This window comes from Echiichthys vipera, assembly GCF_963691815.1.
Source record: "Echiichthys vipera genome assembly, chromosome: 3".
Taxonomy (NCBI): domain Eukaryota; kingdom Metazoa; phylum Chordata; class Actinopteri; order Perciformes; family Trachinidae; genus Echiichthys; species Echiichthys vipera.
The window spans coordinates 24,645,046-24,670,447 of NC_139828.1; the positions used below are offsets into that span (position 1 = coordinate 24,645,046).

The following is a 25,402-nucleotide window of genomic DNA, read 5'->3' on the forward strand; positions in this document are numbered from 1 at the left end:
AGTATTAGCAACACATCAAATTTTCACCGTAACACTAAAGCTTCAGGTTTAATAAATATATAGCAAAATGCAGGAAAAATTCTTTTGGGAGCAATGAAATGAAAAATAATCTATTCAATCACATATTATTACAATATATCTGCTTGGCAGTTGTAATATCCTTTCTTTACCCTATTGCTGTGTTGGTGATCAGTTATGCCCATTAGGAGCAGTTTAGTCCCATTTGCTAAGGCAGTTACTAAGTGAATAGGTATAATTGGCTGAAATGATGAATCAGCCAAAATTAAATTAACATTAGCCAGTGAAGTGAATCTCTTCCATTGAAGTTGCCATGGTGACAGAGACACAAGCAGCTTTTTTTTTCTTTTTACAATTAAAGCTAGTTGGAAATCTATGCACACATAAGAAAATACAGTATAATACAATTCAGCATCGGTGTACCACATCGTCCTTGAGATAAACATCTTCAAAAGCATTAACATAACTTTACAAGATATGCACATTTAAATTTACAAAAAGACAGAGCAATAAGACTGTGGGGTTTTAGTAGCCTAAACGACTTGATGAATCTTTAGTTGTGGCACCTCTTGACAGTAATTCCTTTAACTCTGCAACCATACAGGCATGCACACAAAGACAAGTAGACATACAAGCTCACATGCACGCACACACAGACACACACATGCACACGCATGCACACACACATAAACAGGACACTTTCATGGTGCTCTTCACAACAACATCCACCACTGGGAGGAGGGGAAACATAAGGGTCTGGACTGAAACAGACTACTGGCTGAAAGGTGCTGAAAGTTCTACTTCTGATGGAGGAAACAGCTGGATACAAAGAAGAGAAGGACTGTTCGGAAACCAGCTACTGGTCAGAGAACAATGAGATGACCGACAGTGAAACAGTGTCGAGCACTGAACAGAGAACCTTGAAGACTGACTGGCTAGTCACCTCGAGCCCCTTTCACACATGCACTGCCAAGCTGAAATTTTCTGGCCGTAAAAAAGGCAGATGTACGAATTAATTGGACCGGCCATCAAACTGACTTTATCCTGCCAGATGCCTTTTAGAAAGTCTGTGTAATGTCTGACTGAGCCCAAGCTGTGAGGATTCACAGCAAGCGACTGGGTGTGTTGATGACTTTTAACAACATGCACTAAATCGGACAAAAACAAACATCCGAGTGTGAAGAAGAAGGGTTTTTACACAAAGACGATGCCAAAATTGTCAGAGAAATTCAAAGAACGACAAGAGACTCTTTTGTTCATGACCCAGTTGTGTTACTGCGGTGTTATCCCTCAGCACGCTCTACCCAGGGGCCACCCCTTGCCTAAACAAAATGGCTTATTTCTGGTAAGTGAAAATGCATCTGACACAAAAAATCTACTGTTTTGTGCTGCATTTGTGAAGGGGAAACTTTGCAATCCAGTTAATGATATTGCACATGAGCATCGCCCTGACTCTCTCCATGATTTATACTGTACAACAGAGAACTGCAGCGGTAGCATGGGAAAAAAACACACCAGATGCCTGTCAGCCAAAACAGAAAGGTTCCTGTTTCGTGGTCCTTCATGAAGGGGAAGATGGGGAAAAGCAGAGAAAACACATCTAAAAAAATGGCAGTACCTGTCTCATGCTTGTAAACAAAGATCATACACTGGATGTGGCAGGAGAGTCAACCATATGAACCTGAACAGTTATTTACACCTTTACAACAGAACTCTCGAGCAGCCCAGCTGTCAAAAAGTGACACTATACACCTGCATTACATGCTTATGTAACAAAGCTAAGACGAACGGCTTCTCAGAGTGTCTTCTTTGTCAAATGTTTAACTTCCCGTCTCATCGTATAGCAATGATTAATATTACCTACAGATATGTACACATATACAGTTAACAAGTACATAAATGAGAAGCTTGCGTACCATGTCTATAACATATCTCTGATGACAACTGTGTGTTTGTGTGTAAAGTAATCCAGGGCCGATCCATGTAATGTGTTAACATGTCTAATAAAAACAGTTAGTTGCTCTCTAGTAGTGACAGCAGACATAAAAAGAGCATAAACATATTTCCTAATCGACTTGAAGCACTTAAGGACTCTAGGCATGACCGACCATGCTGTCTAATAGCTTATATACCAGTGTCTTGATATCTATATTTAAATTGGCCCCCAGTCTCCTTCATATCAACAATGATCTGAAAAGTTGGAAATAATACTGACAACAACAGAACAAAACAAAAAAAAGAAACAAAAGCTGCATTATGTGGTGTATGTTATGATGTGAAGTTCAAGTGCCTCGAGTGCTTTTCCTCCAGCAATTGCAACAGCCAAACAAAAATAAAAACGCTACATAAATATCCATGACAGAAAAACAACAAAGAATAGCAAAACACAAATTGTAAAAAGAAATAAAATGCGATAGAAAGAAAAAAAACCAACGTTTATGAAATGTGTAGGAAAACTGTAACTGAAAAAAATGGAAAATAATAAAACAGATAACAGTGTAATAATGTAGTTTCAGAGTAACGCTTGATGTCCCTCCAGTCTTCCCGATGCCTGAATAGTTATTTGCTATGAGCAGGGGAGCATTAGTCCAATTGTCCCCCGACTGATAACAATGATGAAAGCCATTCATCCTTTGTTGTGTCTGGTTATAGATGGCAATTGCCATTCTTCACAAAAATGTGACAACAAATGCTGCTGGTACCGGGGCGGCTGGCAGGTGTAGTGGTTTGGTGGTTTGTGGCGGAACATTACAGGCACTTTATGAGGCAGCCAGACAGGTTGGGCGGGTCCTTACACCCGTTGGGCTCGGAGGTTTGTTCCCTCCAGGAAGACCTCGTGCTGGACCAGTAAGGGCTGGGTCGGAGCGCTATTATTGCTGGCTGTGTTGAGAGGGTGGGAACTGGGCTCCTCCCTGGCTCTGGGCGTCACTGGAAGCTTGGAGTTGAAGTTCAGATAAATCTGAAGATTAGGCAGACGGGGAAAAGAGAGAGGGGACATAGTTACATATATTTTATATTGTTTCATTCTGCAATTTCAAACATCTCTGTTTAACTTTAGTATCCCATCTGCACAGTTTGACTCTCCTGCAACTCCGTATTTTTATATACATGTCATTACATCATGCAGATAAAAGAATAATTTGCTATCGGGTAAATGTGCATTCATTCATTTAATATATGAGGTGGAGCCAGGACGCAGTTAGCATATCTTAGCATAACAACCGGAAGCAGTGGGAAACAACTAGCTCAAAATCAGGACTAAAAGTCTTCGGCCAGCAGCTCCCAGAGGCTGTACTGAACATGGATGTGTAAAAAAGTGGTGCATGACACTAAAGAAATTCAACTTCCGTGTACAAATTCCCTGGATACAGCAGGAGGTTTCCTTTAGACGGCCATAAACGTATCGTATATATACACTTCAAGGCTAATTTTCTCGACAATACAAGTGTAAAAAAGACTGAATAAATATATTTATTAATACTTTGCTGGGTGGGCTTAATCCCACAGGCTCTCCCTTCAACTTTGTCCAACTGCTGGGACACAGGAGCACTAAGGAGCTGTAGTGTTCATTCATGGGCAAACTGTTATCTATGTTGTACATTTACTGACAATTTCACTGTTTGTCATTGTCTGCCCTGCTGCTGGATGCTTTGAAATTCACGGAACAGTTGGAACCGTTATAGACACTCGCTTCAGTGATAAATAAAAACTGTCGACATTGGAGCATAATGCTGTCTTGACATCACAGAGTCAGTCTATGAAAAAGTCCACAGGGCATCAAGAAACAGTCGAGATGTTGTCATTACACGGTCTGGCCACTGTGTCAGATTGGCTTCAAAGGCCACGTTCTTCCTCGGGGCTTGGTACTGAAGCACAGCTTTTCTTTTAGCTAAATGCTAACATCTTCATATGCTACACTGATATGCTATTTACAATGGTCACTATTTTAGTGTTGTATGTTAGCATGCTAAAATGTAGGCCTAACTTTATACCCACCTAATCTGACACAATGACCATTTTAACAGACAACATATTGTGTCATCTTAACCCGACATGTTGTATCTTGTTAGTTTAATCTGTACAAAAACAATCAATGTTAAAATGAAAAGTTGTGGTTTAGAAAAAAGTTCAGCATAAAATCTCTCATAAAACCACAATCATCATCTGTTTGCTTTGTTTTTCGTAAGGATTAAACTAATGAGATACATATTTAGCGAGCATTCGAGGCGCTGGAGTGCAGAACCTTCTATCTTTGGATGTGCCAGGCTAGATTTTATGCTAATCCCAACTAGCAGTTTTCTGGCTGTGGCTTGATAATGTCTACCAAACACTGACATGAAGAATTGCCAGAGCTGTAATAGTGATAGGAGGACAGTCGTGAGAACAATGGAGGCCTTCATGCTATGAGAGGCCCCCGATCTTTAGCTGAATTATGTGTGAACACAGGAGTTGGCCTCGCTGTAGAAACTTATATCAGAAAATATAAAATTAAATATATAGAAATATATTATAAAACAATTGTAAAAACTTTTTTCAGCTTTTCAGTGTGAAATAAAACTGGTCAGACAATGCTTTGATTAATGTTGCCCAATCTGGACAACTGATATATTCAATCTCTGCTCTATTTTTTTCGTGGAGGCTCACGTGAATCACATCGCATCAGCTTTTACCAATATAACCATGGAGATGCTTCTATTTCACTACCTCATAATCCTCATACGTCTTCTTGGTTCATTGTTTTTAAGGAATGGAGTTTTTAACCATTTATAGTGAAAGTTAATAGTCTCAAAGTTGTGCAACCTACATGCTTTGTGGCATCGGACAGCTGTTGTTCAATCCTTTCCACGACCTTCCTGAAGGGGGGTCGGTTTAAGGGGTCAGCATCCCAGCAGGACCTCATAATATGATACCTGCATAACAGCATAGAAACACACAAACACTTTTAAATTATTCAGTTATTCAGTTATTCCATCCCATGTCTTTTTGTGTGTATATATTGTCTTCTGTTCCCAGGTCAACCTAAGAGTTTTAGTTGTGCTTATGAAAAGCCAAATGCCACAGGATGAAAGCTACTCGACAATCCCCCACATTGCATCCTTTATAGTCTAACCACCATCACCATTTACCATTTCACACCATCTCGCCTATGACCCTGTTATGCCCATTTGTATTACACTTTAAGAACAACTCACATTTCACTGGGTGCACACTCTGGAGCATCCATTCTGTATCCTTCTTTTATCAGTTTGTAGAACTTGGCGTCCACAGGCATACCGGGATAAGGACTGCTCCCTACATTCAATGAGGAGATCCAGTTACATTGTGCACCTCTGAAAACACACAGTCACACACACACACACACACACACACAGACACACACACACACACACACACACACACACGGATAGACTTACCTAGTGAGAAGATTTCCCAAAGCAAGATGCCATAGGACCACACGTCACTCTCAAATGTGTATACACACTCAAAGATACTTTCTGGAGACATCCATTTCACTGGCAGACGAGCCTGAAAAAAAGGAGAAGGAAAGTTGAACTCATTTGAAACCTTTCCCTACTGATGTTTTCTTTCTTTCCTTTTTTTCTCTACTGTGGTTCAGCTCAAACACATTTGTGACTGACTGTACTAAATGCCAGGTATGCAGCACACAGTGTTCACCTGATGATCTGAAAACACAGAGTTCAGCCCACCCATACCTGTGCAAATATATTACATTTTAGTTAATATTATATTTGTAGCAATGAGACTGATGAGACAGTAGCCTTCACATTAGGCCACTGCAGAAAAAAGGAAAAAAGTTAGAAGGGAATGTATACCTTGAGTTGTGTCATACTGCATAAGAAGAATAGGAATGATCTTTGGTTTTACAGAATATCTACGGGTACTAAGGCTAAGTTTGAACTGACAAATAGCTTTGAGGAAAGAGTTAGCTTAATACTTCCTAGAAGAAGTAAGTCAAAGGCTACTGGATTTACAATTTGGTCTTGGATATGTGTCGTAGAATATCTAATTTTACGACTTATCTGAACACATACAGCTCAAATAGCTTTCAAATTAATTGTACTAGCCCTAAGGAGGAGGTCTGCTTACACAGTAGCTTTGACAAGTAAAGACATGATGGACTAAGCACCAATAAACTAATTATTACTTTTGAAATCTATCTAGACAACTTCCAACAAGAACAGGGTTTGATTTTAGACAAGTATTACATTTGTAGTGCAGACTTACATTGCCTTTGACAACATAGTTTGAGTCACTGTTGATGTCTCGGGCCAGGCCAAAATCACAGATCTTTGCTACTCTTCCTTGAGTCAGAAGGATATTTCTGGCAGCCAGGTCTCTGTGGATACACTGAAAAACAAATGCACCACTACCTTTAATAGACAGCCTACATGTCATATACATGATGAGTCAATAATCTAACATTTGGCATGGATAATGTGCTTTCTCTAATACAGTTAGTTACTGGATTTCCACACTTGACTTTGTAACACACAACCACTGACACTGATACATGAGCTTACTGGCTGCAGTATCCACGGCTAATAAATCTTTCAACAGCATGCTCCAACATGCGTTTTAGATCCGTTTACTAGCGGTGGAAACATGATCCATGCTCTATCAGATACCATTTGTTGAATTCACATCTAAGCGTTCAAAATGAAAGAAGTATGATAGTTTTCATTTGACACTTACATTTTTGGCGGCTAAGAACTCCATGCCTTTGGCCACTTGGTGAGAAAAGCTGAGAAGGTCTTCTGTATCTAGAGACATACCATCCTCGTCAAACATCTCACTCTCTGCATCTGCTTCAACGTAGGGGCCACCTGAGAGGAGAAAAAGGATTATTTTCCTGAAGTCTTTTCTGTGTATTTTAAGGCTGAGATATCTAATGAATGGCTGGCTAGCTTGCCTTTGCGTAGTGAGCATCTCTTCTCAGAGGAAGAGCTTAACGGCAGGTTGCCAGCAGCAGAAGGCCTCATGGTCATGTAGCCGTTCAAGCTGTCACTGTGAAGAGGAAAGGAGCAGTCTGGTCTCAGATGAGCACAACCACACACACTGATGTCCAAATACCCTCCTCCTACGCTCATTCTGGATAGTAAATACTAGTGCTCTCTTTTCTCTTACACACACACACACACACACACACACACACACACACACACACACACACACACACACACACACACACACACACACACACACACACACACACACACACACACACACACCTCTCGTTATACACAAAAAAGAACCTGACCCAGCTGCATTTCTCTGTGGCATGACGTTGCGGTAGTAGCTGTTTTCCTCAAGCTTATAGCAGACAAAGGATTCCCTTTTTCTGCGTAAAAAGTTAAGGAGGTCTCCGAAGCAGCAGTACTCTGTGATCACCAGGGTAGGGCCTGCAGACAAAGAAACCAAATTAATTAAATTAATAACAAATAAATGAATTCTGTCAACAATCTGCAGTTTTCAGTTTCATTCCTCAGTCTTAAATGATCAAACAGGACAATACGGCTGCCACACCTCCAACAGTGCAGGCTCCCAGCAGGTTGACAATATTCATGTGGTTTCCCAAGTAACTCAGGACTTTCAGCTCTGACATCAGTGCCTCTTTCTCTGTGGCATGAGCACTCGCTGTGGGGGGAAAAATAAATGAATAAATAAATAAATATTGGAACATATTCAGAATCAGAATCAAAAGCATTGTTGTTTGTTATCTCAGATCAAATTTAATTATTATGATGTATTGTGATGTGGTATTTGGAATAACAAAAAATAGATGTTGCTGGAGGCTAATGAAAATAAAAATGTGCCCGTTAAATATGTTCATTTGACAGCGGTATGCAAGCCAACAAAAAACAATATTATTTTTAGTATACATAATTGCTGCATGTCTTTGAACACCTGCAGGAAAAGTATTAATTCGCCACTACTTCTTAAAGGGGCACAGTTTGTTATTTGTCACACAATAGCCACGCCATGCTCGTCCCACTTCATTTGCACGTGTGTTCGCAGTGCTTACATTTGAGCATTTTCACAGCCACCGTCATGACTGAATCTGCTTTGGAGAGTCCATATGCAGTGGCTTCCACCACTTTCCCAAATGCACCAGATCCCAGTGTCTTCCCTGAAGACAAGAAGACAGACACAAACTGTTATTCCCCATGCTGTTTCCCTCCCACAACCTGGCCCACTGCCAGTGTTCCTAGGACAACAGCAGTTTTAGCCCCCGGGCTGTGTACGTAGGCACCAGGACACGCAGGATCCTGTTTGAGGAGGTTTGTTAAAAACGACACCCAGAATATGTCAACAATATTGTATTTGCTGTGAGGGAGTGGGGATTCATCAATAATGAGCTGTCAAACTGGTTAGTGACCACAGACATAGCTTAAACCTTAAGCCTGTGACCATATACACAGAAACCAGAGTATATGTCAATCAGTATCGAGAGCGGTGATGTCATGCCTGTCATATGCATTATTGCTGGGACTATTACTGACACAAACCCTCATTTATCTGCAAATCATTCTGCTTCTACAATGATTTACACCCATCAAACCAGCACTTCAGTGTCAGATATGACAGATTTATTGAATTATGGAGGCCGAGACGCAGCACACGCCACAGATTATCTTGATAAAGGAGTGCAGGCAGGGTGCTCACCAAAACGCAAGTTGTTCCGAGGGAACTCCCACTGGTGATCATATGGCAGCTGGGTGGGGTCAATGTACACGTAGTTGTTCCCATGGATACCCTCAATAACTTTCCACTGAATCTGGTATTTGGGTTTCTGGAGGAATGCAGACAAAAACATGCACATAAATTACTGTTATAAACAATTAACTCATGGGGTTTCAACATGCTTGACTCCTTTTCTTGACTTGCAATGTCTCAAAATGTGACAGAGGAGGTTGTGCCATGCAGGGAAAAGTGAAGAGCTGTCCTACCTGCATGTACTTGTAGAACAGCATGATAACGACGAGACAGAGGATGCCTGCTGCTGATACAGAGCCAATCAGGAGAGGGGTGAACAGATCATGGGTAACAGTTCTCTCTGCAGGGAGACAGAAATGATAATGTTAGATTCAAAAGGAGTGAGAATCAGTGCCTCTTTCAATGGTTTGCTGTGTTTACACTCTAGATGACATTGCAAAGGGGCATTAAGGTAAGCCAGAGAGGGCTAAGTCACAGTGAATCTCACTTTGGTCAAATAACAGCGAACTAATCCAATTACATATGTAAACACACTGCTTGAAATCTGTTTTGATCATCCAGCATTTTACTGTATTTCTGTTGCGTTTACAGCTGTGGCTGTAAGTAATTATACGTAATCAGTGTTCTGTTCCTTTGTGTCTGGCTGTTTGTGATGCCTTATTGTTTTGCTCCTCTGTACAGTGGGGTGTAATAAGCTCTTTAGAGATAAGAAGCTTTCTCTCCACTTCAAATCTGAGAATGCAGAGTCTGCAGGAACTAATCCCCTGTAAACCTGTCAGTGGTTTCTAAAGCGTGTTCTTTAAAAGTGTGTTCTCTGCTGCAGCTCACACTGACACCTCCAAGCCTCCCACAGCCCCAGAACGCCCAGCACCGCCAGGACTCCTACTGTGCTCCACACTCTCAGCGCCTCCGCCTGGTCTGTTGTTACTCTGTGAAGCATTAAAATCCTGGGCACATGCTCCCAAGGGGCCTATCCTGCCTGGCCACAAACACTGTCCTCCTTCATAATGCTCGCCCACATGCCCGCTGTAGCTACAGCACCCCATACTCTGCGTAAACCCGGGTTTCCAAGCTCAGGCAGGGACAAATTTGCTGTACTTTCAGTTCCTGCACTCACGCCACTTGGAGGACATTATACAGCAGATGGGGAAGCCGTTATAACAGAGCGGATTTGGAGACATAATGTGAACAATAGGCTAAAGCTGATTCCTGTAAGCGACAACATCTTATCGTGGCCAATCATCGTCTGAGGTCTCTCTCCTTGCTTTTGTTTACCTAACAGATTATAGACGACCAACCTCGGGTTGTAAGACCACCTTTATGGGTTAATCCCTTACAAAATCATGTGTGTAGTAAATATTTTGAGTTAGAGATTAAATCCGATGTGGGGTTAACAGAACTGCTAAGATAACTTTGTTTTTTAGTGCACAGGGCAGGGAGTCACAAGCTCTTTTTTTTAATGTCACTACTAACATCAGGTGGACAAATTTGCAACCTGAAAAGAGGAGATTTTCACGTCCGTATGTCCTCTCTTGTGCTGTTGTGCGTAATTCTAATCTGAAGGTGAGGACATGCAGAGGATTACATCAAATCAGAAACAAAACTTGAGACTGACAGGCGTCCAATTCACTATCACATGTCCCCCATATAACTGTGTGCGGACTGAATGCTTCTTTATTGCCGTGAGCGAGCATATATGTACATCAACCCACCGCTGATGGAAAAGAGTGTGTAGGCCTGCTCTCCCTCCACCGTTGCGACACATTCCAGAGTACTGAACCGTCCCCTGCTTACGTTCACCCGACTCTCCACCTCCGTCTTCCCAAACATGGGGCTGAACAGTGTGACGGTGACGACATTGTGCTCCTCCTGGGTTGCGTTCTCTAGTTGGGAGCACCTGTAGGCAAAAAAGACAATGTTGATAAAGGGATGACAGGATCACTGAGTTATACATCAATTGCCTCACTCAGGCTCCCTAAGTCTCTACAAGAGACACATTCCTGAGTCTTGAAAACACTTCCCTGCATGATATGCACAACCACAGACAACAGTGGGGAATTCTTCCTGTGCTCATGAGTTATAGGTGAAAAATGAGCTCCATATTTTACACCACCGCACAATAAAAATAAACTGTTTTCTACAGTAAGTGCTCTCTGGTCACAGGTTCACTAGGGTCACCTTCGCTCTCTTTCTGTACATACATACACTATGCATGCCTGTATGTAATGAGTATTAAGTGGATTTGATTATAATTAAAACATTACTGGATAATGCCCTAACGAGACTCAACTGACACCAAGGTCTCCTCAGCAGGGCTAGAGGTCAGAGCAGGAAGGGAGTGGTGTGCCCAGGATGCAGTGGAACCGGCGGAGGCAAGGCTGCAGCACCGTGGTGGGCACATTGGCCACTCGGCGGGCTGGTTTTGGCAGCAACCCCTAGCCGTGCTACAGCAAAGCCAGAGGAAAGGAGGAGTGGAAGCTTATCCAGGAGGAGGTACGAGCCGAGGTGGAGGAAGCTCCCTTCAGCAGAATGGTGGGCATGTCCAAGCAGGGGGCCTGGACGAAGTGGGAGCATAAAGCTGGCCGTAAGATCAGCTGGGCAGAACTCTGGAAGGCAGAGCCACTCCATTTCAAGTTCTTGGTCCAGTCAGTGTATGACGTCGTCCCTAGCCCTGCCAACCTGTTGACTTGGGGCCTGGTGGACTCACCTGCTTACCAACTCTGCCAGAAAAGGGAACATTAGAGCACACCCTCAGCTGCTGCTCAAAGGCCTTGGGAGATGAGCGTTATCGTTGGCACCATGACCAGGTCCCGAAGGCAGTAGCCAACACTATCTGCACTGGCATTAAAATCTGCAAGCAGCATCACCCAACCAAGTCTGCGATTGCCTTTGTCCGAGCGGGCGAGAAGCCTCAGCCCCCTAGAAAGACCCAAGGGGGCCTGCTCGTAACAGCAAGAGACTGGCACTCCTGGTTGACCTAGGGAGACAATTGAGATTCCCGGCCACCATTGCAGTAACATCACCCCGACCGGACATGGTCTTGATGTTCGCGGCGAGCAAGCAGGTGGTGTTACTGGAACTAACTGTCACCTGGGAAGATCGAATGGATGAAGCACAGGAAAGGAAGAGGGCCAAGTATGCTGAGCTGGTAGGTGAGTGTGGGTGGAACGGATGGAAGGCCCACTGTGAGCCTTTTGAAGTAGGCTGTAGGGGCTTCGCAGGCAAGTCTCTACACCAGGTCCTAGGACTCTTGGGGATTTGCCCTCAATCGGGGATTTGCACAGGCGAAGAGCCATCAAGAACATCTTAGAAGCTGCAGAGAGGGCCTAATCACCCCTGGCTGGGTCGCCCAGGTGAGGGTGTCTGACGTAAGACCCGAAACACCCTATGACCCCGGGAGCATCACTGACGATGTGTCCATGTTGCAACACTAGGTGTATTCAAGTACCAAGTTTGGATAATCACTTATGATTCACTGCCTCTGCTGCTTGGGATTGGTGTCGCTATAGCAACCAGGTGCTCCTCCTTCATGTTTGACACAAGATGAGCCGCGTCTAGTTGTGACCAGGCCGACGTCATGGACCAATCACAAGGCAACTCTCCTATCCTCCCAGTCACATGAAGGTCATATTGTCACTGTCAACCAAGTCAGCCCTTTTAAAATTCCACATTCAACCTTCATCATCATTCCTGACTCTATCAAATGTGTCTTAATTGTGATCTTTAGGACCATCGAGGTTCAGTTCGTATGAGTTTTGTAAATGTCTGAACGTAAAACTGAAATAAAGCACAGATCCAAAATGGTGGGTGGATGCCTCACAATGAATCTACAGTTGAACATGCAGACTTACAGTACATGCCTCACTTCCATTGCAAAAGCCATTATTTAACGAATAATTAGAGTGTTTTAGAACATTCTGGTTGTTGGATAACGTGTGATGCTTTGGATTTAAGTTTGGCAGTTTTTCTTTGGTTTAGTCAGTCTCTAATATCAGTTTCAAATCCCTGTAATGACTTTCAGCTGTAGTTCTCCTCAGTGCACTTATTACACAATTCCAGCATATTCTGTCTTTGCCAATTGTTTTTTTCCTTTAAAATAATAAATAAAGGGAAGCTTTCACCAATGCATATGCATAAATGTTGATAATGTTTTGGGATTGGACGACAAGCCCATGTTTACTTTATTTCTCACTTTTAAAGATGTAGTCTATAAGCTTTTTCAGCTAGTTAATTGTCTTTTAAGTTACTATCTATCGAAGAGCGAGTTAAAACAGTGGTGATTGATCACATGACCCACTAATGAAAGCACTTGTTGCCTCTTTGCCAAGTATTCGCGGTGTCTGTGGAGACATTCCCTCCCTACATGTAAATGCCTGCAAGGTTAGTGATGCTGTGTACGTCAGTAAGCAGCGGTTGGTCTGCCCGTGGAGCTCGTCACTGAAGCGCATGCTGCGTTTCTTCGTAATCAGAAAATCGGGAACGTCCAACTTCTGAGTCAGGGGCTCTGAAAGAACAGGCTCGCCTACAGCTACATCTTACTGCCTAAGAGGCCGCTAGAAACAACGTATCTCGATTCTCACGGATTGTGACTTTTTGCTATATTCTTAAGACCCTAAAAACTTGGTTTCGAATAAGCATTTCTCTATAACATTAAATATTCATAACCAAATTATAAAGTTATTATTATGAGTTATTGTGCTCACAAACTCATCAGGACTGTTAGATTGTGACTGTTATTGGTCTGATTTGACTGGAAATGGCCTTGCTGCACAAGAACGACCGTCACCGCTCAATTCTGATTGGTGCAGGTACATATGACATCACATCTCCCAATTTAGCCCCAATGAGAGAAGCACACAAAAAAAACGGAAGCGCACAAATCTCTCATGTCAAACAACCATAACTGAAAATGTGGTGTAGCACCCAGAGGGTAAGAAGTTGATTGAGAAAAAAAAGAAGGTTTTCAGGGACTTTAAAAATCTCACCTGGCATAGGGCTGCTCACAGTAGTACCAGGTGATCTGCGGGGCAGGGAACCCCTCTGCCACACAGCGTACCTGTCCGTCCACTGGACCCTCATGAGAGACAATCTCAGGTTTACCTAACAAACACAAGTTAATGTCAGAATATGTCAGGGAAGAGATAAATGGCAAGCTGGAGAGGTTTTTATTCAATTGTATTGAACCTTAGAAAAAACAACCTAAGAAAAGAAAAGGTCAATGAAACCGATTCCCACATGTCAACACCAGTAATGAAATTCATAATGTGGCTTAAGGCAACAAAACACCTTTAAAAATCAACTTACTGATCACAAAGATGGTGAATGTGTGGTTCACTGAAGCGTCACCATTGGAGGCTTGAAAAGTGTAAACTCCACCCTCTGACATTTTCAGTCGCACCAGCCTGAGCTCACTGCTGTACCTAAACAGATGATTTGTAAGCATTACTCTATTTCTTTTTTTAACGGAAAAGAGCAGATTGCATTGAGAATTGAGAATTAATTGTTAAGTCTTTGCAGTTTCCAATTATTCTGGAGGCTACTTAATTCTCTTTTTCCCACAGTTGATATGGATTTATTGATTACTGTGCACTCATATACCATTTTCTTAAGCGGGCATTACACTGAACATGCAGCCGTGGATAATATTATGTAATGTTACTGCAGCACAGAGGTAATACTGCAAATATATTGTGGTTTCTTTTCCTTTTTAAAGCCATTTATATTCAGAGAGTTCCCGTTTCACTGGAAACTCCGGACAATTTTAGAGTTCAAGCTGTATTTCTCGAGGAGCTGTGACAAGTGCAGCTGTTACACGTGCAGCTCCACTGACCTGCAGCCAAACCAAAGGTGTTGAATTCCACTGAACGAGGGTAATGGACATTTTCATCTATGTGGTAAAATGAGGGCACTGAAAACAAGTGTGTGTTTGTGGGCTGCCTCACCTATATTCATGGCTGTGTGTGGTGATGACATGGTCGGTCGTGTTCCTCAACTTGTGGCCCATGAAGCTCCAGGAGAAAGTGTGCGGCTTTGGATAAGCCTCCATGTCAACATTTAGTGGAAAACTCTCACCTGAACGGACATGGATGACTTTGTTGATTGTTGGTGTTAAATTGATGAATCCTTTTTCTGGGGAAAAAAAGGAAATGAGAAATTGTTACAATGATTCGCATAAGTAAAATTGAGTCGATATCAACTGGAGTCAAAATGCTTTAAGTGGTGTTGTTCCAGAGACTAGGCAAGTCACACTTTAACCAAACATGCAAATGAAGACAGAACCAAGGCTGGTAATCAGCAAAGACTCCAGGAAGTTCAACGGTCTGACACATATTAGGCAAATGAGATATAACATGTTAATTAGTAAGCATTATAGGTGCTGGTAGCTGGGTTTTGTTACCTTTCTACAGAGCCAAACTGCTTTATATTAAAAAAAAAACATGGAAATCTCCCTTTTTAAAATGTGGGAACTTTGGAAAAATTGGGATACCTAAAGTTGCTGCCAGTAATGTTTTAATATATATATATTCTAAAATTGGGTTTAGATCTGGACCCTGACACTTCCCCCTCCAAATTTAACTGACTTCTTTAGACACTTTGGGTTCAGTCGTTCCCCAGTCCGACGACACACATACTGTTTCCCATCAGCCCAAATAAATTGAACTTTTTTTCACGGTTTGGTGGATGTTTTCTGCAGCAGGAGTTGGGCCTCTTGTTCAGCTACATGGCAGGGTGAATGCAAATGTTTATGTGAACCTCCTTCGACAACATGCAATACCTTCACTGCATTGCATTCAATTTTGAATCCTACAGCCCTAAAATAACATTGTTTAAATCTACTGATTCTGACACAGTGGTTCCTGTACTCTGATTTTGCTCACTGTTTTTTTCCCACAAAATAAAGGTTTTTGTTGAAGTGTCTTGGTTATTTAAAAAAACATGCTAGTACAGCAGTGGTATAGCCACAGCTGATATTCTGTCAAATTATGAACAATAAAGAATACCAACAGTTCAGAATAAATCAAGTATTAATACTTTGTTCTCTAATTTTGATCTCCAGTGTGTGTATATCTATATATAGATATATCTATATATCTATATATAGATATATTAGACTTCAAAAGTGATCAACTGCAGCTTTAACTGAAAGCAAATCTCTTCATTTACTCACCATAAACATCAAGCCACACTGACTGTGAGCTGACCCCTATTTCATTCTTCGCTTCACATTGGTATCTCCCAGCGTCTTCAGGTCTGACCGCCGCAATGTGCAACGCGGCGCTGCGCACATGAGTGAAGTTCTCCGTCAGGATACGCGAAGCACCTTCAACCTTTGGTGGTTGCTGTGGATACCAGACGGCACCCTGTCAACGCCCAGAGATCTCTAGAGATTAAACCCGTCTGCATATCTATCCTTGCCAAGCACACAGATACTGTACGGACACACAACTGCCCAAATGCGGGTACACACACAAATACACAAACAAGGCCGCTCACACCACATGGTACACACACACAGCCAAGATCCTGAAGCCTGACAGCGTGAACTTTGACTCCTTTCCACTCTAATTCTGAAGAAGAAACAACCACTGATATCAGGTACACAGGAAAAAAACCCCTAGGTAAAAGTAATCAAATGGAAATAGTTTCATCAAAAATTGAAATAATACACAAAACAAATATGTTATTCTTTTGTGTCTGGATTAGAACACAACTTCTTAAGATTGTCACGTTTTTGTTTTTGTTTGGGACATTTAAAGTCAACAACTGAGGGAATAATCGTTTCGACTGGTGGTTATCACGTCATAACATTTTCTAATTGCACATAAAAAGCGATTACGATGGATTCAGAAAATAACACTGATGGTAGGTCTAAATCCTCTGGACAGCTGATGTTTAGTGGTTGATTTTTCCAAACATTTATGTCAATTATCTGTTCAAACTGCTCAAAGCCCTCTAAACAACGTGCGTTTTTCCCAGTTGAATCTTCCACCAACAGCACAGCGCACAGCAAAGAAAAGGCGGAGGGGTCTCACCGAGCCGGGTGGGGTGACCCAGTTTAGCTGGATTTCTCCGTTGACGTTTGTGGTGTTGCAGGTGAGAGACAGACTCTCATCCCAGGTGAGAATCACTCTTTTAGTTGCCTGCATCTCAATCACAGGAGGAGCAACAGGGACTGAAGAGAAGCCAAAACAAACATGATTGAATATTCAACCTGTGCTTTTGAATCAACAATTCACATACACACACACACACACACACACACACACACACACACACACACACACACACACACACACACACATATTTACACCACTTTACCTGGTCTAACTGTCAGGCGGTAGTCATGTGATCTGACATTCTTTTCCCTGAGTCTTCCTGTGCACACATAACAACCTTCGTAGGCCTTTTGTGCGTCGTGGATGATGATGCCTTGTTCCAGGCTCGCAGAAAATTGGAGACCAGAGGCCAGGGCTCTACTGGAACATGTTTCCAGGCGCAGGTTGTCCAGGCTTGGATCAGTTGCCAGGCAGGAGATGGAAGCGTTGTCTCCCACACGAGTGAGAATGTTGAACACCATTGATTTTCTGAAGGGATTGTCAGGATCTGCCAAAAAAATGGAGGAGTCTGTAAGCAAAGTGCTATAAGCAAAGTCGTTTGTGATAGCTATGATATAACCACGCTTAATGACTACACTCATAAACACACATAATGCTTGCTGATGCTCCATCATGTCATGCATCAGCAGTCATAAAACATTATAGATGTGACTTATAATGATTGATAAGTTCAAGTGTCTTATGGATGCTCTTGACTAGTTATAAACTAGAGGTTGACTGATCGGTCTTAATACATTATGACTACCTATACACACCTATAGACACATCAACAATCAGCTGTGGTATGTAGTCAATGTAGTGCCATTCGTTATCATGAAAGCATTACTATTCACTATGAATGCCTCAAATGCACTATAGATGTGGTCTTCATAGAAAATTGCCATATGATTATTAGGAATGACTGCTTGTTTTTTCATAACTGACAGTGTGAAGGGCCCTGTGATTGGCGGGTGTGTGTGTACCTGTTAAATAGAACAAATCATGACAGCTATATTTGTTGGCATTCTGTCTTTTCTTCATAAGTAATATCCGTTTGTCATGAAATCAAACCCCATTTTTGATACTATTCATGGTCTGCATTTTTAGTGCCGGTCCGCCCTTCCAGTACTGGCTTCAAATTGCCCTCACATGCACGGGTGATTCACAGACAATAAGGCATGCATGTAATTAAGCACAATTTTAACCTCACTAATCAGGTTTCCATCCAAATGCACAAACTTTAGCTAATTTTACATCAACCCAGTTGAGCACAGGGCGTGATTCAAATAACTCCCCTGATCCAGAGGTGGCAATAATGCACCGAGAAAGGCAAACAAAATGACAAGACTGCTAGCTAACACGGATGTAGGCCTAAACCATGTAGGAATTTAAACACCTCAAAAAATGGCTTTGCTTATTCATACATTCAAAATGTTTGTTAGCCCTCAAGGATGCAAATGTGACAGTTCCTGCTGCTTCACATTAAGAGCCTTTGTCTAGTAAGCAGTCACAAGAAAAACAATGTATGTGTCACTGTGACGAGCACTGATCACAAGTTTGAGGAGCTGTACTGTAAACAGATAAACCAGCTGCTCTTCTGTTGTATTTCTAACATGTTAGTGTCACCAGAATTCTGGGACCTATTATACCGCCAAATTCGACAAATCAAACCCAACTGAAATCCTACAGGTTACAACTTTAAATGTACTTATTCCGCTGACTTTCCTCTCTTTAAATGTGTAGAATTGACAGGCAAGCAGACGTGACCTGCCAAAGTGCTGACTTGTTTGTAGTTATCTAACCAGAAATATCTTCTGTACAGAGGCAAAGAATTCAGCTTATTAATCAAATTCAAATATCTTTAAACATCGCTACTCCTGATCCTCTCATCGAAAAGGGTAGCTTGTTGCCTTAACAGTAGTGAATGATCAACACATGATATAAGCCTGCAGTGATGGCAGAGGGCCAACGGGATGCAGAGTTCCAAAGACGAGGAAATACAGTAAAACTCAGTCATGCACTCGATAAATAGTTCTAGTATCTACTGTACCTGTCCAGGGCAAAGTAACACACACCTTTCTCTGCGCACTCACCCACCCACACACACTGCTCCCTTCCTCCGCTGTACTCTGCAGTCTTCCTCCACTTGCTCTACATTTCAGTTCTCTTTCTCCTCTCTCTCTCTCTCTGTCTCTCAAACACCATATAGTCTCAAACACATGTCATCTTCTAAATACTCTCAAACATTGACGGCAAAATCCGGCTACCTTTCACATAGACGTAAATGGACGTTTGCTCCTTGGAGCTCTCCTCCAGGCAGATGTAGCGGCCCATGTGAACAGGCTGAGCCTTGGGGATGCGCAGTGTGGACATCCCAGCACTCTTTTTCTCTCCCCGCACCTTCGGCCGGTCCTCCCGCTGCCACTGCATCTCCTTCTCACCCTGGCAAAGCAGTTCGAGGGGTGCGTTTAGCAGGACGACAAGGTGGGAGCCGGCTGGGGTGATGGTGGGCTTGGTGTTGCCTATAAAGGGATAGAAGGGGGAATCAACTGCGTGTGAAACATACCAAAAACCATGATGCAGCAATTTGTGTTGTTTATATGCTATCAAGTAGTTCCATTTACACCACACTTTTGAGGAAAACATCATGCATGATCATGGCCACATTACTGACAATTTTTTCCTTTTCCGATATCGATTCCAATATCTGTCGCATATCAGCCGATACCGAGTACCAATGCCAGTGCACTAAAATATGTTATTATTATTATTATTATTAATAATAATAATAATAATAATAATAATTATTATTATTATTATTATTAACAGCTGTTTACTACTAACTCTGTATGGATGTGATATGATTGCTATCAGTGTTGGGCAGTGGTGTATCTGTATTTTCAGAGGGTATTGGTCTCTCTTTGTACTCCCCTGAATGAATAAAGGTAAAGATAAAAGTGTTGTTTTTGGCCTGGCTCAGGTTAAACCCTTTGTAAAACATGATCAAATACATGCCATTGAACTTTCTGTTATTATTTAGTTTGACGGCCAGTCAGAAAGAAAAAAAATGAACTAAATATATTTAGGTATAAATAATGATTCCTATATAAAAATGTTAAAGTGCAGCTGAAACTTGGTAAAATAAAATGTGATGTCATCACATTGGCGTTAGTTGCCAAGTGGCAGCAAAGCACAACTAGCCACTTCCCAGATGGCTGTTTTAACTGGTTAAAACAATTTTTTCTGGGCTAAAAAACGATGTGATGTTGTATAGTGCATAGCCTTGCATATACACGCTCATACCTGATCCAGAATTTTCAGGCATAAAATCATTTACTCATCATTGTGAAGTCAAGATGTATCAAAATCCAACACCCCCACAAGACTGATGTGCAGTACAGCTTAAAGGTACAATCCCTCATCAAGTAAACAGGATCACCACTCCTCTATGCTGTCCAAACTTCAAAGCACATAATAACACGTGGCAGCATCTATATTATGTGACAAAGTAGTGGTTCCCCACAGACAATGGCTTATTATTATCCCTGCATCCCCTCAGACCAGATTATAACCTGTATGGACACAAGCTGAGAGCAGTTCAAACAAAGAGTTGACATATGCATGTCAAAAGTAAAAGATAGAGCATAAATACTCTTTGCAACCCCCAGATTTATCTCAGGAACTCTTTTTGCGGTTGGTACCGACTCAATGTTGGGATCCACTGTGTTTAAGGTTGGTCTTCATCAGTACCATGTGAAAAAACAGCCCGAACAGAACTATGCTTATTTTGATCACTTGAGAAACACAAATATGCTTATCTTTCATCTACAAATCCAACTTTAACGATGTGACTACACTTATAGCCTTTGAATTCTATCATCACACTGGAGGTAATTGGAGTGATGCATAGAGCTTCTTGACATCTGAGCAGCAGAACTTAGTAATCACAAGGCTTTAAATTATATTATATCAAACATCAAATTCCTTCTTCAGCCTTTTTGCAATCACAGTATATAAGATAAAACAAATGTGTGTTGTATGAAGTGCATTTTAAGACAAAGGTCGTATCTGCTTTATCTTCAGCTGCAGCAACTGAAAACAGGTGGGGGGAGCAAATAATGTTTATGTTCCTGGAGAAAACATCACCATGGTCGGGGTCATTTTTCCATTGAAGCCACATGTGAAAAACACACTGCAGGACTGAGACGGCAGCTTCAGAAACAAAGTGCTGTTGGCAAAGATTCTCCTTTATAACTCCTTTAATACAATAAATAAATACATCTCATGTGAAATCCACAATTCCCCTATTCCCACAATCTGCACTTCAACTGAGATCTGCAATGAAACGTGAAAAGGGTGTGGTGGCTTATAATGGTATAATCACAGGACAGCAAACAGCAATGTATCATTGTATGGAAAAGGGTCTGTTTGGAGTCGGTTAGTTCTAATGGCTGCTGTGTTTGCAGAGCATCTGCGCCTAAATATTTGGCTAACAACTGCGGAATTTAACGTGCATGTTTGGTTATCAACGGAGCAGCTCAGAGATAAAAAAGAGGAAAGTATTCCACGTGAGGTCTTATTTAATTAATTGATTTATTATTTGTGTTTCTTTTTTTGACTAAGCAAACTTGGTCGAGGTTAATTAGGTTTCTCGCCTGCGGAAAGGAGCATAAGGCAAACTTCATAGCGTGCCTTGTTGCATCACATGACATGCAAGCCTGTGCACTGCATGACGATTCAAATTCCCTGATGATGCCGACATGGCGTGAACATCGCAGCCCTTTAGCCTACTTTCAAGCTGTCGATGAGATGGAAACAGGGGGGCAGAGGATACTAGTCCAGCCGATGCCGCCCTGAGCTGCAGGGGGTCCGCAGGCGCACCAAAGGCGCAAAAGGAGCGCAAAGTTAAACAGCAACACTTTGTGATTCAATGCTTGTTTCGACAAGGATGGCTTAGTTATGTGTGCGGCTTGCCAGCACATCTTTCCATAAATTTGCGAGCCAGCCAATTATAAAGTACTTTATTTTCCGAAGGGATAAAAAAGTTGTCTTTGGATGGATCTAACTCACATATGAACATAATAAACAGCCCTTGTTATCAAAAAACCCTCAAATAAAAACAAATACAGTGTAATTATTTTTATTATAGGTTTATTGACCAGGCCATAATAGTTGCAATGTGTTTCTAAAAGCCCGACCAACCAAATATGTTTCTGTAAAGTTAAGTGATCCGTAAAAGTCACACGCGTGACAACATCTGAGGTGATACATTACACAAGCATGCAAATCAGTCAGTAAACAAAGAGAGCTGCTAGTTTGCATGCTTCCTATGAATCAGGACTTGCCTATGTATTTCCATAATGACGGTTATTGTGTGCGGGGTGGAAAACGCATGAACCTGACACGATCGAAATGTCTCTTTGCATCGCGCTCATGTGGGCTATATTATTCAGCATCCGACTTTACCTTGATTACTTTTTTGTTAATAGCGCCCTGTTCTCTCACTAAAACATGAATTATTAAAGTATGGGCATCCAGATCGTCAGCCAAAGTATCCACTTTCCTCATCGGGTTTCAGTCACTTCGGTTTGTCTTATCAGCAGCATTCAGATCTCATTGCACCACTTCCCAGAACAAAGGAAAGTGTGGAGAAACGCATCATAAAGGCGATGCGGAGCAAGTGGAGCAATTCATATCACTATAATGTGGATTATCTCTACCGTACTTATACTAATACTTGTGGTCATTCAGACGTGTCGACCCTGTGTTGTCCATAAGTAAACATAAGTAATAAAGTTGCGTGCGTAAACGGGCGCATCAAGTGCAAATGCTCCGTCTTACCTGGATGGAAGGTTAACTGTAAAAACACAGACAGCAGGATCCAGTGGTATTCCATAGTGATTATTCCATGGGTCTAGCTGTGAAGGTGAGCCAGTGCCTCTCTAGTTAAGGTGTCTCTACTCTACTCGCAGAGCGCGTCGGAGTTGTGGGAAGTTGACTGCGGACTCTGATAGAGGCGCACTTACAAGTCGTTAAAGGCACAGATGCTCAGTACAGCTCGCACCAGCAGCAGCGGTCGCCTTTCTGCAAACATAGTGTTCTCCTGGAGCGCGCAAGAGGGGACGATACGGGCCGACCGTGTATCTCTGACTGACTGTGGCGTCAACATGTTTATAGGAGACAGTGGTGGAGCCTATTACACACGCTACACACCGAGAGGGAGGTGTTTGGGACCTGTTGTCTGCTTCCCGACAAATAAAGATCGAGCGCAGAGACAGACTGACAGATCAAGACAACAACCATCCACTCCAGTTTTTACATGTCTTTTCTTTCTTTTTCTTTTTTTTTAATCTGTTATGATAACTCATGAACTTTTTCCACATCATAAGGAGACGGTTTTCTCCAGTAGCAGCATTTTATCTGTTACAACACGCGCTTGAACAAAAAAGAAAAATACCAAATGGAGATACATTTGAAATAGAAACAAGACAACATAAGGACCCTTTGTCTTCTGCCGCGTCACGATACCACACATGACATTTTTTAACACTGGCACGCACTCACAGGCTCAATTGGCCTAGATTCCACTTGCCGTCAAACATGCATGCATAGTGACCACTCTGTATATTGTTTAAAGTAATTAGCCATTATTTTATTGATTTAAATGAGAAAAAACAGCTGTCTGTAATCCTCATAAAAGAAATGTATTCCTCTAATTACACTTTTTTTTAGGGGAAATCTTTCGCAATCTCAACCAAAGATTCCTGCACAACATAGTGCATACTATGTGCACTATATAATATTATAACATTTACACATCTTCAGAGTTGGGCATTTTGCAAAGGTCAAAAGATGTTAAAGAACTACAGTTATTTAGTTTTGCACCTCTACTTCCAGTGAAAGATTTAAAAAGAATGAACAAAATTGGAGCAGCAGAGGAAAACTTTCATTCCTTACTAGGGAATTGCTCCAAAACACTTGATCCTGGATTTCCCATAAGGCCCCAAAATAGCATTTGTAATGTGCGCAGACCCTTACTGCCTGTTATATTCCCTTATTTTCCTTTTCCAACGCCCCCAGTTTATAATACTGTAACGCTTCAAATTCTTGGCCCCCGGAAGAGCTGCTCGGCATTTTTTCAGGAACCTCTGTGATCGACTTCACGCTTGACACTGCACTCCCTTGGGTCCTAAGCAATAAACCTGCCAAGTGTGAAGTTGACTGAATGAATGTTTCTTGAGATATGTGAAGGACAGTCATACTGCACCTACATACATATAAAGAAAGATTCCTTCCCGGGAAATCACAAATGGGCCAGTGGGCCTCCAGCATTTCACCCGCCAAGTGTGAAGTAGATTGGAAGAAGTGTTCTGGGGATATGCAAAGGACAGACGGAAGGACACGGACAGAGATTGTCTGCTTTTTTAGTTAGATACCTCAGCTAAGTGAATTTCACCAGAGTTTCTGACCACGAGGAGCTACAATTTGGTTGAGTTTTCAGGGGCAAATTTATTTTCTGAAGCAAAACTATTAAATACAATATTGAGTAAACTTTTAATACTGCAGGAAAATACCTGCATTCAAATGTTCACTTAAAGTGAGGAGTGAAAAATGTATTATCAGCACAATCTACTTAAATTTTCTTATTGTCTGTTCAAGGTAAAGCTTTCAATTCTATTATAACTCTGAATAGTTTAAGAAATAATTATACATCATATTTTAATTGTGATATTTTGGGAGTAAAATCTGAACGCATACATAACCAGTAACATTTCTCTATCAGATTCATTTTGAAGTAAATGTGAGAGTACACAGTAAGTAAGTAGGATACAGTTGTCATTTTGTAGGATAATGAATTACAATAATTCAGTATTTTCATTTCTAAACATCATGGAAATCTATCGCTGTCCGGGGCCGATACATCTGACCAAGCAATCAACCTGTTTTGAGCATCTGTTGGAGGCGATTGTAGAGTCTGTTGGGACCCTAGGTAAAAATTCACAGGGGGCCCATTGAACCAACGTTCATCACCATTATGTTATGAATAATCTGACAAAAACAATTGTTAAAAAATTTTTTTCCCCAAAAGGGCACATTTTAGTTATTTTCACTGCTGTAGTTTAAAGTCAGCTCTTTGGGGCCCAAGCTGGCAAGCTGCACCTCCACTGTTGGTTCATGCAGGCAGGGCCACTTAAACATCCAATGTTTGGACACGCTTGTAAATTACTTTGGCTGTGGGTGTGACCCAAACACCCATAACCCAAACATTCTGTGAGTATTGCGATACTTGGGCTACTTGTTCAACAAATTACAACAAACAATTTTGCGGTGGCATTTTAACCCGGGGCCATGAATTTCACCACTAGCCCATTAAACAAACGTCACTGAAGGTGAGACGCATTCTTTGGCAACAGTCAATCACTCAAAATCCAACAATGTGGCCACAATGACACATGGTGACGCATGTGACTTCATGTTTGGTATTTGGCAGCAATTGTTATCTTGAACCACTATGTGTTCAGTAAATACTACACAGTAAATAGAATGTGCTC

General features: G+C 41.7%; 1 protein-coding gene across 2 annotated transcripts; it reads right to left on the reverse strand.

Annotated features, from left to right (window-relative positions):
• On the reverse strand, positions 1–22,986 carry kita (KIT proto-oncogene, receptor tyrosine kinase a). 2 transcript variants are annotated; one of them, XM_083940511.1, is made up of 21 exons: positions 22,692–22,986; positions 19,118–19,372; positions 17,074–17,358; positions 16,788–16,927; positions 15,923–16,094; positions 14,697–14,883; positions 14,059–14,174; positions 13,740–13,854; positions 10,467–10,651; positions 8,988–9,094; positions 8,704–8,830; positions 8,063–8,167; positions 7,564–7,674; positions 7,298–7,439; positions 6,950–7,044; positions 6,733–6,863; positions 6,265–6,387; positions 5,433–5,544; positions 5,211–5,310; positions 4,823–4,928; positions 1–2,977 (listed from the first exon to the last, which is right to left on the reverse strand). In XM_083940511.1, exons 1-21 carry the CDS (start codon positions 22,744–22,746, stop codon positions 2,810–2,812), a joined length of 2,937 nt encoding a protein of 978 aa, XP_083796637.1. In that variant the 5' UTR covers positions 22,747–22,986; the 3' UTR covers positions 1–2,809. The 2 variants fall into 2 exon arrangements, with proteins under 2 accessions (XP_083796637.1, XP_083796636.1); XM_083940510.1 differs by having other exon boundaries at positions 15,923–16,115.
• Positions 22,987–25,402: the final 2,416 nt, after the last annotated feature.